Source organism: Bos indicus, chromosome 6 (assembly GCF_029378745.1).
Source record: "Bos indicus isolate NIAB-ARS_2022 breed Sahiwal x Tharparkar chromosome 6, NIAB-ARS_B.indTharparkar_mat_pri_1.0, whole genome shotgun sequence".
Lineage (NCBI taxonomy): Eukaryota > Metazoa > Chordata > Mammalia > Artiodactyla > Bovidae > Bos > Bos indicus.
In genome coordinates this window covers 6,887,472-6,901,029 of record NC_091765.1, presented here as the reverse complement: position 1 = coordinate 6,901,029, position 13,558 = coordinate 6,887,472, and the positions used below count along the sequence as shown (strand labels likewise).

Genomic DNA, 13,558 nt, shown 5'->3' with positions numbered 1-13,558 from the left:
CAGCCAAAGTCAGTAAAAACTGAACAGTCATTGCAAGTTCAGTGCCCTCTACAAAATGATGCTTGCTTCCTGACATTAAAAACACAGGGTCATAGAAATGTTGATGGTTTGGAGTCCATTGTTATAAGAACTCTGTAGTGGATTTCCCCATTTAATATGAAAGAGTATATATGTAGCCCACTTAAAAATATTCTTTTTAATTATAAAATACATAACAAAATTTGTCATTCTAATCATTTTTAAGTAAAGATTGCGTGATAATAACTACATTCATATTGTTTTGCCACTGTCACTAGCATCTATCTCCATAATTCTTTCACCTTTGCAAATTGAACTCTATCCCATTAAGCAACTCCCCATTTCCTCCTCCCTCCAGCCCCTGGCAACTGCTGTTCTTCTTTCTGGCTCTTTGAATTTGACTACTGTAGATACCTCATATAAGTGGAATTATGCAATTATTTGTCTTTTTACAACTGGCTTATTTCATTCGTTAATGGGCTTCCCTCATAGCTCAGTTGGTGAAGAATCTGCCTACAATGCAGGAGACGCCAGTTCAATTCCTGGGTTGGGAAGATCCCCTAGAGAAGGGATAGGCTACCCACTCCAGTATTCTTGAGCTTCCCTTGTAGCTCAGCTGGTAAAGAATCTGCCTGCAATGCAGGAGACGCCAGTTCAGTTCCTGGGTTGGGAAGATCCCCTGGAGAAGGAATAGGCTACCCACTCCAGTATTCTTGAGCTTCCCTTGTAGCTCAGCTGGTAAAGAATCCGCCTGCAATGCAGGAGACCTGGGTTCAATCCCTGGGTTGGGAAGATCCGCTGGAGAAGGAAATAGCTACCCACTCCAGTATTCTGGCCTGGAGAATTCCAGGGACTATACAGGCCATGGGGTTGCAAAGAGTCAGACGTGACTTTCACTTTCACTATTTTGTTTAGCACAGTGTCTTCAGAGTTCCTCCATGTATCAGAATCCCACTCCTTTTTTAGGCTAACATTATATTATATGACGTAACACATTTTGTTTGTCCACATCTGGGTTGGTTCTGCCTTTTGGGTATTGTATGAAATGCTCCTATTTATATAGATACCTGAAATCCCTGCTTTCAGTTCTTTTCAATATATACCCAGAAGTGCAATTGCTGGATCCTTTGGCAATTTTATGTTTAACGTTTTGAGGAACCACTACATTATTTTCCATAGCAGCTGCAGCATTTTAACATTTCCACCAGTATTGCGCAAAAGTTCCAGGTTCTCCACCTCCTCACCAGTACTTGTTATTTTCTATTTTAATAAACTTCAAAACCTTTAAGAGTTCTTTAAGCTAGTTTTTGCTTGTGTGCATGCATGCTAAGTCACTTCAGTCATGTCTGACTCTTTGTGACCCAATGGACTGTAGCCCACCAGGCTCCACTGTCCATGGGATTCTCCAGGAGAGAATACTCGAGTGGGTTTACAGGCCCTCCTCCAGGGGATCTTCCAGACCCAGAGATTAAATCCGCATTTCTTAAGACTCCTGCATTGGCAGGCTTTTTTTTTTTTTTTTTTTTTTAACCACTAGCACCATCTGGGAAGCCCAGTCTTTGCTTAGGGAACCTTTATTAAAGTACATACCTTATGGTATCCATATGTGTATTCCCCTCCCCTTGTCGTTGATTGAGAACATGTTAAAGTGGGTATAGCAGTTTATTTCCTAAGCTAAAAGGTTGCCCTGTGTGGATTTTTTTTTTCCCCAGTCAAGCACAATTTAATTTTTTGTGGCATGGTATCATTTTCTTGGATTTCTCCTATTTCTTATTTATAAAATGGGACACACGTACATTATTGACCTGAAGAATCACTTTCTATCCATGGATAAAAGACTTTGACGAAGTTAAAGAACCTTAGAAAAAAATTTTTAATTTCTATATTCTGTTTGACATTTAAGTCAGCTTTTAATATTAGTCTGTATAAGTTTAGGTACTGGTAGAGAACTTAAAATCTAAAGTAGGGCCATTGTGGTTATTTCACTAATAATTTTTCACTGATAGAGATACTACATAGCCTGTTATATTTATGGGTTCTGTTGCAAATAGAAAAAATACTTATATTGCCTACAGCTATTATTTGAAAACATTGTTGAAATTCCACAATGCCATTTAGATTATTTTAGCTCCTGTATTGAAAATGGGTCACTAATGGGGATAATTTCAAATCACTTAAATTGCATTTAAAACAGAAGAAATGACATGTTCAAAAGTACATGGTCAGGAGAAGATACCACATATTAGACGAATACAGATAACTTGTTATATACAAGGCTGGAATGCATCCATGGAAATTCTGAGATGATGGATAGAGGCTAGAGAGAAGCCAAATCATGATGAAACTTTTATGCTATTTTTAAATCCTAAGAAGTGGAAAGGCACCAAAGGACAAGGAGAGTAGTATACTCCAATTGCATTTTAGAAAAGACTTTTTAGTGGTTGTGTAGAGGATGAATTTAGAGCAGTGGGAGAAAAATTAGATACAGAGTTTAATAACTTAGGGGAGAAAAGATGAGTGCATAAACTAAGGCTATATCTATGTCAAGAAAGAAGATTTCAGAGATTATAAGAATATGTGGACAGTGGAGTCAGGTTCTATGACAGATGTACACAGTACAGGAAAAGTAGGAAGTTAGGAGTAGCCGTATTTGGGTCTTAACGTAAGTGGATTCACCATTTACCAATTGGAGGAATATAGGAAGAAGAGACAGATTTGGGGGGTGAGAGTGCTTGGTCGCTCAGTTGTGTCTGACTCTTTGTGACTGCATGGACTGTAGCTCACCAGGCTTCTCTATCCATGGGATTTTTCAGGCAGGAATACTGGAGTGAGTTGCTATTTCCTCCTCCGGGAATCTTCCCGACCCAGGGATCGCACTTGTGTCTCTTACATCTCCTCCACTGGCAGGCAAATTCTTTACCACTGGGCCACCTGGGAAGCCCTCATATTTTGGCATCGAGTGGGGATGTCAGATTTAGTTTTGGATTTGCTTGGTTTGTCATTTTAGGTAAACAGATTTATTAGACAGTTACAAATGTCTGAAATGCAGGAAACATTATGTATTGGTAGCCATCAACATATATCAGAATTGAATGCCAGAGACGTGAACAACATCACTCAGGAAAACATGAGATGTCAGGGCAGAAGGTAGATGAAGGAACATGGGGTTTGTTGACTAGAAGAGATGAGCTAAGGTAGAGCGAAGGAGCAACTTTGGAAAAGAATGAGTAGTAACTGGAAAGTATGAGAAAATACAGCTGAGGAAATTATCGCACAGAAACTAGGGAAATGGGGAGCTTCAAGAAGAAAAATGGTCGCAGGTAGAGCAGAATAAGGATTAAAAACTGCTGGTTTGATTTAGCAGTTCCAAAGAATAGCAAGAAGAGATAAGAAAGCCTTCTTCAGCGATTGATGCAAAGAAATAGAGGAAAACACAGAATGGGAAAGACTAGAGATCTCTTCAAGAAAACCAGAGATACCAAAGGAACATTTCATGCAAAGATGGGCTCGATAAAGGACAGAAATGGTATGGACCTAACAGAAGCAGAAGATATTAAGAAGAGATGGCAAGAATACACTGAAGAACTATACAAAAAAGATCTTCACGACCCAGATAATCATGATTGTGTGATCACTGACCTAGAGCCAGACATCCTGGAATGTGAAGTCAAGTGGGCCTTAGAAAGCATCACTGCGAACAAAGCTAGTGGAGGTGATAGAATTCCAATTGAGCTATTTCAAATCCTGAAAGATGATGCTGTGAAAGTGCTGCACTCAATATGCCAGCAAATTTGGAAAACTCAGCAGTGGCCACAGGACTGGAAAAGGTCAGTTTTCATTCCAATCCCAAAGAAAGGCAATGCCAAAGAATGCTCAAACTACTGCACAATTGCATTCATCTCACACACTAGCAAAGTAATGCTCAAAATTCTCCAAGCCAGGCTTCAGCAATATGTGAACCGTGAACTTGCTGATGTTCAAGCTGGTTTTAGAAAAGGCAGAGGAACCAGAGATCAAATTGCCAACATCCGCTGGATCATTGAAAAAGCAAGAGAGTTCCAGAAAAACATCTGTTTCTGTTTTATCGACTATGCCAAAGCCTTTGACTGTGTGGATCACAATAAACTGGAAAATTCTGAAAGAGATGGGAATACCAGACCACCTGACCTGCCTCTTGAGAAATTTGTATGCAGGTTAGGAAGCAACAGTTAGAACTGGACATGGAACAACAGACTGGTTCCAAATAGGAAAAGGAGTACGTCAAGGCTGTATATTGTCACCCTGCTTATTTAACTTCTATGCAGAGTACATCATGAGAAATGCTGGGCTGGAAGAAGCACAAGCTGAAATCAAGATTGCCGGGAGAAATATCAATAACCTCAGATATGCATATGACACCACCCTTATGGCAGAAATTAAATACGAACTCAAAAGCCTCTTGATGAAAGTGAAAGTGGAGAGTGAAAAAGTTGGCTTAAAGCTCAGTATTCAGAAAACGAAGATCATGGCATCCGGTCCCATCACTTCATGGCAAATAAATGGGGAAACAGTGGAAACAGTGTCAGACTTTATTTTTCTGGGCTCCAAAATCACTGCAGATCGTGACTGCAGCCATGAAATTAAAAGACGCTTACTCCTTGGAAGCAAAGTTATGACCAACCTAGATAGCATATTCAAAAGCAAAGACATTACTTTGCCAACAAAGGTTCGTCTAGTCAAGGCTATGGTTTTTCCTGTGGTCATGTATGGATGTGAGAGTTGGACTGTGAAGAAGGCTGAGCGCCGAAGAATTGATGCTTTTGAATTGTGGTGTTGGAGAAGACTTTTGAGAGTCCCTTGGACTGCAAGGAGATCCAACCAGTCCATTCTGAAGGAGATCAGCCCTGGGATTTCTTTGGAAGGAATGATGCTAAAGCTGAAACTCCAGTACTTTGGCCACCTCATGTGAAGAGTTGACTCATTGGAAAAGACTCTGCTGCTGGGAGGGATTGGGGGCAAGAGGAGAAGGGGACGACAGAGGATGAGATGGCTGAATGGCATCACTGACTCGATGGACGTGAGTCTGAGTGAACTCCGGGAGTTGGTGATAGACAGGGAGGCCTGGCGTGCTGCGATTCATGGGGTAGCAAAGAGTCGGACACAACTCAGCAACTGATCTGATCTGATCTGATCTGAAGGCATTAGTGACCTAGTGAAAGCAGTGGTAGAGACACGTTAGAATAGAACCAAGAATGTGATAGAACTGTTTAGAAGTAAGGGGCCATGATGTTTGTAACTTATTTTCAAATGGTTCAGGGGAAAAAAAAAAGGTAAAATGATAATAATAGGTGAGTCTGGGTAAAGGATATACAGGTAGGTATTCTTTGTAGTAGTTTTAGTCTTTCAGCTTTTCTGAACTTTTTGAAGTTATCTTCCAACTAAAAGTTTTTCAGAAAAGATTACAGTAAAATAAAAAGTGAATAAAAAAGCAGTAAATAAATGCATGTGTCTGTCAAAATCCTTGCTGTGAATAGTAAAGAAACGAAGTGAAGTGAAAGTCTCTCAGTCGTGTCCGACTCTTTGCCTCCCCATGGACTATACGGTCCATGGAATTCTCCAGGGCAGAATACTGGAGTGGATTTGTTCCCTGCTCCAGGAAATCTTCCCAACCCAGGGATCGAACCCAGGTCTCCTGCATTGCAGGTGGATTCTTTACCAGCTGAGCCACCAGGGAAACTAAAGGAGAAAAATGAAACCGAGCACTTATTTTGCATTTATGTTACAGAAGGTAAGGGACTAATGTTGTACAGAGGAGGAGAAAGGTGTGAAAATTAAGAGTAGGACAGAACAGTAATTAATGGAATGAGATCTCTGGAAGTAGAGTGAAAGTGGAACAGGGAAGGCTTTGCATGAAAGGAGTGGTAGTTTTTCTGTAATGGGAGAGAGAAAGGTGAGTGTGGGTACCATTCAGTACGTATGTTAGATGAATCCTTTGAAGAAGTTCACACCTAATGGACTCTTTTCTCTGTGGAGTAAGGTTATCTACTGAAATAAATGTTTGCTAAGACATTTACAGATTGTAAGTAACTAATCACATAGGCCTTTCAAAAACTTTTGCCATTTACTTTGGAGTCTAGAACTTTACCTCAGTTAATCATAAAAGTCAGGGTTGGTGCAAGCTGAGAGTCTTGATCTTGCAAAGGACAAGAAAGAGTGAAAGGAGTTAATCAGTGGTCAAAAAAAATCTGTTAATCTCCTTAATTCTTATTATAAAAAAATCTGTACCTCCATGTGCTAAGTGAAATACACTATCCTTAATGTTATTAAATCCTAAACTTAGTAAATGAAAAAATATTTTAATCAAAAAGTATATTTGTATACATAAGTTTGATTTTTTTCTCTAAGATTTTTTTGCAAACTTCAGAGTATATTCATTTAAAATAAATACATTAGAAAGTATATCTAAAGAATATACTTTAGAGGTACTTTTAACATTTGATTTTGTCTCTATGCATACTAAGTTTATTTTCTCTAAATAAAGAAAGAGCTTCACCAACCATTGAGAAGTAGTTGCTGTGGCCTAGCATCATCAAATATTTACATATTTTTAAAAACCATAAACTTTGTGTTGAAATTTAATTTGTAGCAAAATAGCATTATTTGCTCTTTCTTTAAAGTAAAATACCAGTAGGAAAAGAAGGCTCGTTGCTTTTTATTTCGTATCATCCCCAAATTTGGTATCTGATAGAGTAGCTTACTACATACTAAAGTATCTGTTCCTTTTGGCATGTAGTAAGTTTAGCCGGAAATATTTATACAGTTAAAGTTTTGTGATTTTTTTTTTTCCCTAAAGTATTCAAATGTTAAATGTCTTTTTATTGTAAATCAGATCATTGATTAGGTTATTGCTCTTGGATTTCTAGGCTTTGTAGTTGCAATATTATTTTTTTAGTCTGAAATCTTTGTATACAACAAGAGTGAGGATAGTGTCTAGAATAGCAGTTTGGTTTTCTTGTTATGTAAGTCTGTTTTAAACCTAGGTTACCTTTTCAAATTAAGTAAATATATTTTGATTTCTTGACTGTTGGGCTTTAGGTTTGTTTGTATATAGTACCAAAATTAGCATTATTAATTAAAGCTCCTTGTGTTGATGTTGAAGTAGCTGCTTTGCCAAGTGTTAAAATCCAACTCTTAGATTTGCAAAGAACCTGGAGCCGAAATTCTTGGTAAAGATACATGGATGTCTGTGTCAGCAGAAGAGAAAAATAACACATCTATTTTTAAGTTAGTTGGAATTCTGAAGTCAGACCACTTGGTTGAATGCCTGCCAGTGATATTAAAATTTCAAGCATATTTATAAAACCTCTGCTGCCTCCTGCTGCCCATTGTGTGGATACTTTGAGAATTAAGTGTTTAATTCTTTTTGTATTTGTGAATATTAAACTTTAAGTTACAGATAAATTAAGAAGTAAATAAACATTCTGTAGTTAAAATCACAGTGGATGGGAAATTATAACTTCAACTTAGAAATTTCTCAGACTTTAAAGAATGAAAAATAGTTAAGATTCTTTCTGATACTACTTCTTTTTAGTCATAAAGTAGCTGTCAAAGAGAGAGGCTTAGATTGCTAAATTATGCGAGTCTTCCAAATGTTGTTACATTTCTGTATATATCTTTTTAAAGAACACATTTTTAAATATTACCACAGATATCAGCAAAAATATTAATTATTGGAAAACTGTAAAACTCATAGTGGTAAATACAGGTTTTCCAAAACCCTTACTTTCATCCAAAAGCTTGAATTTTATCATTGGCAATAAATACTGCCAGTTGTTTTCCTGAAATGACAGGTTCACTTCTTTCATTTTCAAGAAAATGTATGTCAGATACTCAATTCTGAATAACTGAAGTTGGTCCATTGTCTTTTCAGGTAAAAATGCTTTTCAACTGTAAAGATTAAGTGAAATAACTATTATCAACTTCTTAAAACTTGAGTAAGCAGTCAATAAATGGTAGCTAGTTCATGGTGGAATGACATTTTACGTGTTATCGTAATACCCTCTCATTTTAATTCGGCTGATGTTCCTAATATTCCTGTGAGGCGGGTAAAATAGATAGTAGTATCTCATTAGGTAAAGGAAGAACCTAGACTGTAAGGTGGTGTAAGTTTTTAAAGTTGGTTTTAATATAAAGTAACCATCCAGTAAACACTGAGTCCAAACTTGAACTTAAGTTGTGAGCCTGTGCTAAGTCACTTCAGTTGTGTCCGACTCTTTTCGATCCCATGGACAGTAGCCCGCCAGGCTCCTCTGTCCATGGGATTCTCCAGGCAAGAATACTGGAGCGGGTTGCCATGCCCTCCTCCAGGGGGTCTTCCCCACTCAGGGATTGAATCCTAGTTCTCTTACGTCTCCTGCATTGATTGGCAGGCAACTCAAGGCATCTATTTTCAAATGTAGGATCTTCCCACCCATTCATCAGTTAAGAGTAAATGGGAAACACAGTTCACATGACCCATCAAGAATAACACTTTTGGGGCATTGCTGACATTTTCATGTGTAATAAATTGAGGAAAGAACCATTAATTTTGTATAAAGGGTTCGGAAAAGGTATTATTTGAGCAAAGGCTTGAATAACTAGTTTTTTTTTCTGTTAATTTGGAAGAGAATTACCCGTTATATAGAAAACCTTATGTAAATTATGGAGAAGTATTGATTCCTGGGTCAGGAATATCTGCTGGAGAAGGGATAGGCTACCCACTCCAGTGTTCTTGGGCTTCCCTTGTGGCTCAGCTGGTAAAGAATCCTCCTGCAATGCAGGAGACCTGGGTTCGATCCCTGGGTTGGGAAGATCCCCTGGAGAAGGGAAAGGCTACCCACTCCAGTATTCTGCCCTGGAGAATCCCATGGACTCTATAGTCCATGAGGCCATGGGGTTGCAGAGTCGGACACGACTGAGCAGCTTTCTCTTCACTTATAGATGGAGTAAATTCTGAATGATCACTTACATAATTTTGTTTTTCTCATTTTCCTCCTCAGGCTTTAAAAGAGAACTCAAGAACTTAGATGTAGCCTCTAAAGCTCATGAGTTCCACCCAGAATCACATCTACAATTAAAAAATCCTTTGATAAAAAGGTAATCATAGCTGTTTGGAAATACTAGAATCTTCTAAATGCATGTATAATAGGAATTCTTTATCAGAAAGGCATTCTTAGCTACCTGATAGCCATGGGTCTAGAGTGTTATAATGCATATTTTATTGGGGATCATTAAAAGGATGTAGACCTTAATGATGGGGGAGTGTACAAAGTTCCTTGTACAATTTATGATTGTTTGTTTTAATCCTCACAGCATTCTTTTGAGGTAGATGGTATTTTACAAAAGAGAAAATTTGGGGTTTAGATTAAGTAATTTGCCCCAAGCCAATGGAGCCAAGTTTTCAGTAATCTACTTGGCAGAGCCTCAACTCCTTTCATCTTTGTACTGTAATTGAATTCCATGCAAGTCACAGGAGAAAATAATTGAATCACATGAAGATAAATAATTTGTAATGTGATACTATTTCTGTTCATCTTGGATATTATTAAGTAAAAATAGTCTGATTATTTTCAATTAGTATCCTATCCTTATGGCATTATAAATAAAAGTACTTTTATTGCTATAAACATTGTAATGTTGGTTGGGAAGTGTTTTATTAGAGTATTGGAATTATTTGCTAATAACAGTTTCCTTAAGTCTATGCTATTATTTATAACAATAAATGTAATTTAAGTGTTTGTAAGTTGAAACTTTTTGGAGGGGGTCATACTACACAGTTTGTGGGATCTTAGTTCCCCAACCCGGGATTGAATCCCAGGCCCAGGCATGAAAGCACAGTCATAAGCACTGGCCCACCAGGCATTTCCTGGAAATTTGCTTTTTTAAAAAAATTACACTTCTAATTATTACAAATCTGATATTGGTAATGGTATTTCTGGTAAACATTTATGTATTCTAGGATAAAGGTTTTGGATTCAGAGAGTGTAAATTGTTAATGGCTGTAATTGTTAATGGTTCCCATTTCTGTTGTTATACCAATAACATAAACACTATATTGGGAAGTTAAACAGTGGGACAAGTGTTTTTCTTTTCCCTCCAGTTTTGCATATTTATGTATGGTGTTTTAGCTTTGTTTTTATTTTTCAGGTCACATATACATGAAACCAATGGAAAGACACTCCCTTCATCCAATCCAGAAATACTCAAGGACCACACAGTCAGAGAGCATACCCACCAGTCAGATGAACAGAAACTTGAAAAATCAAGTGAACCCAAGTTTTCTGAGTGGCTTAATAAAGAAAAGTCTGAGAAAACAGGTTTGCTTTTTCACACTGATGATAACTCTGGTTCTGGAAAGAGAGTGAACAGTAATGAAACAGTCTCACCATCTTCATCATGGTCTTCACACATGAGAACTGTGGGGTCAAAGCCAGAAACTGCTCCCCTCATCCAGCAGCAAAACATGATGGAACGATATTACTCTGAGAACTCTCTACCCAGGGAACATCTGGTTCAGTCAACCTGTAGATCTGACGGCTGTCAGATGCCGAAACTTGTTTGCCAGAATGCACCACCCCCTCTGCCACCAAAGAAATATGCTATGACCAGTGTGCCACAGTCAGAGAAAAATGACTCTACTCCTGATGTCAAAGTAACAGAGACGTTTAAGACGAACTCTTCTAGTCTTCTGAAGCACAGTCTAAGTACAGCCTCAGAGCTAGGTGTAGACATGAGTCTGTATGTGAACGATGAAAGATTTAAGGATACATTTCAAGCAAAAGAGTATGTCAGCAACACATCAAACACTCCATCCAGTTCTGCAACTAAAGATTTTCAGGCAGACTCAGGTAGAGCTGTTGGTGCTTTCTGCCAGCCAGAAACAGACTCTAGTTCTACATGTCCAAATGAGACAGTTTCATTAACTACCTATTTTTCGGTTGATAACTGCATGACTGATACATATAGACTGAAATACCATCAGAGGCCCAAGCTTTGCTTTCCAGAGAACAGTGGCTTTTGTAATGATAATTCACTGTCTCAGAATGAAAGAGAGCTAGGACCTGTGTTACATAGTAGTTTTGGTTCAAACTGCCCTTCTGAGCAAAAACATAAACCTGGTATTTACTGTAATAGATAAATGATGACTCCGATGGGCTTTTACTTCTCAGAGACCATTTAAGAATCAACTGACCAAACCTAGTGCTATATGAAATTAAAACCATGGCATTGTTAGTCATTAATCACTTTAACTTTCTATACAGATCTTTTTGTCTTGTGAAAATCAACTTATTAGGTATTTTGGAAATTCTCTCTGACTAGCCTTGGCATGCCTCAAAAAATAGAAAATCAGGGTGTGTCCAGAAAGTCATTTTTCACACACTGCAGTTGAGTAAAAATGTAATTTGACCCTTTATTTTTTGACTGGTAGACCCATAAGTATTAAACTAAGCAGTTCTCATATATGTAGACTGGTTAACTGTGCTAACTGAAAGATAGCAGATGGCAGGTAGTTTGCATAGTCCAGGTAGTAGTTGCTTTGTGAGGAAGCACTTTCTAATGGGTAGCCGAAAGAGGGCGTCACCATTTGCTTTTGACTTCTGTGATAGTCTACTACCTATGATTCCTTAAGTGTCTTAAAAAAAAAAAAAAAAATCAACCCATGAAATTGATAGCATTTCAAGAAAAAAGCCTTAATGATAAAGCAATTTTTAATTAAATTCTCAAGGTTGGAAGAGACTTAATTTTGCTCCTAGAATTTTTACCTTCAGAATATCCTTTGTTGTATGTATTTATAAACATTACTTCAGTCATGTAAGCTAAAAATAATTAAAATACTTCACTTTAGTATATTTATTTGTTACTTTTTTTCTAGTTTTATATGAAATATGAAAGGTTTTTATTTTGGTTTGGTTTACTTTGGGCTGCTAGTAACCAGTGTTAGGAATTAACCTAAAGCCTTTTTTTAAGAATATCACTGTGACTGCCTAAATTTTCCCTGCTGTAATAGTACTTATTTGTAGGTTGTCAGCCCATTTTAATGATATTCAGTCTTGAATTTGAAAATCATTCTGGGTTTCCAGATTAAATATTTGCCTTTCATATAGGTTTAATTTTAATGATATGCATTAAATTGAGTATCCTTCCCTTTTTTCTGCTCTAAACAAATAATAATTTTCCCCACCTACTTTCATGGAGGCTTTAAGTTTTCCATTTTTATCATTACAAGTGGAAATAAGTACTTTAATTGCCTTATTTCATAGTTGTCATTTAATTTTGTACTAAACTGGTACACTAATTGTGGTTTAGAATAGTTTTATATTGTCCATGCTAGAGAACTGAGAATTTGGGTAAATTTTATATATAAAAGACAGTAATTCTGTAAATTAGCAAATTCAATATTTTGACCAGTTCCATAAATTGTTAAAGTATTCCAAAATGTTAATGATTAAAACTGAATATTTCTAGATAAGTAGAAAATAATTGCTTGTACAAGTCTAAGCTCAGTCCTGTAACCCAGTTATCAGATCTTGATCAAATTTTGTCTTCCACCTAGAGAAGTTTCTAACTGTAACAGTAGGTGATTATTATTTTATATTCTCTTAATGTAGAAATACTTGAATATAAACTAAGTACAATTTTATCTTTTAAGAAAGCTTTTTTTAACATAGCTTTTAGTATGGAAGGTTTGTAAATATTGTAAAGTTTGTAAAATTGTACTTGAAATGTCAGTGTATTTAATTACTGCTTTTATAATATTGTAAAATACTAGAAAAATGAGCTTCAAGTATTTTTAATAATTTTCAAAAACTTTGTGTAGTTTGTTTTTATGTCCAGTTGAAAATGTATTATTTGAAACATTTAAACTGATTTCTGGTACTTAACAACAATCTCATAGATTTGTATGAAGTTTAACTCACAGTCGAGTTGCAGACATCACCCAGAAATGTCTGATTCTGGGGCTTTTTAAAGTACTGCTGTCCAGTTAAAACCTCCTGCATTATGCTGTAGTACTAACAAACTAGAAACCGACTGTTTGTTTTTGTTGACACAACACTCCAAATATAGACAGAATATGTATTTACTAATAATCATTCATATGTGAAATTTTTATTTCTTGGGTGACTTTATTTTTATACATGTTTTCTTGTGGTTGTAAGATTATGATAACATTCAAAATAACACAACCAACAGCTGTAATGTTCAAAATACTTCAGAGTATTTTCATGTGATGTCAGTTTCTTCTGGTTCAAAATTTTGGAGGGGGGTAAACTGATTTTTAATATGGTTGGACTTTTCTTTGCATTCATGAACTGTTGATTCCTCTCTCATCCCTGTGAATATGTATTTTATGGGAAAAGTAGGTCAATTTAAAGTTCAGGGGTGAACTTAGAATATCACTGATCAAAAAAATTTATCACAGGAGACTCTTAAGAGTTCAACTCCAGTGAGGTCTAAAGGAGAATTCCCACAGGAGCTGATAAACATTCTTTAAAGTCAGAGACTCAGTATAATAACTTATTAT

General features: G+C 36.7%; 1 protein-coding gene across 3 annotated transcripts in view; it reads left to right on the top strand.

The window, feature by feature from the left end:
* USP53 (ubiquitin specific peptidase 53) overlaps positions 1-13,124 on the top strand; it is a 58,984-nt gene extending 45,860 nt beyond the window's left edge. For all 3 annotated transcript variants that reach the window (XM_070790794.1, XM_070790795.1, XM_070790796.1), the window contains 2 exons: positions 9,036-9,132; positions 10,183-13,124. In XM_070790794.1, coding sequence (XP_070646895.1) covers positions 9,036-9,132; positions 10,183-11,173 — 1,088 coding nt within the window. In that variant the 3' untranslated portion in view covers positions 11,174-13,124. The remainder of the gene's footprint in view (positions 1-9,035; positions 9,133-10,182) is intronic.
* Positions 13,125-13,558: the final 434 nt, after the last annotated feature.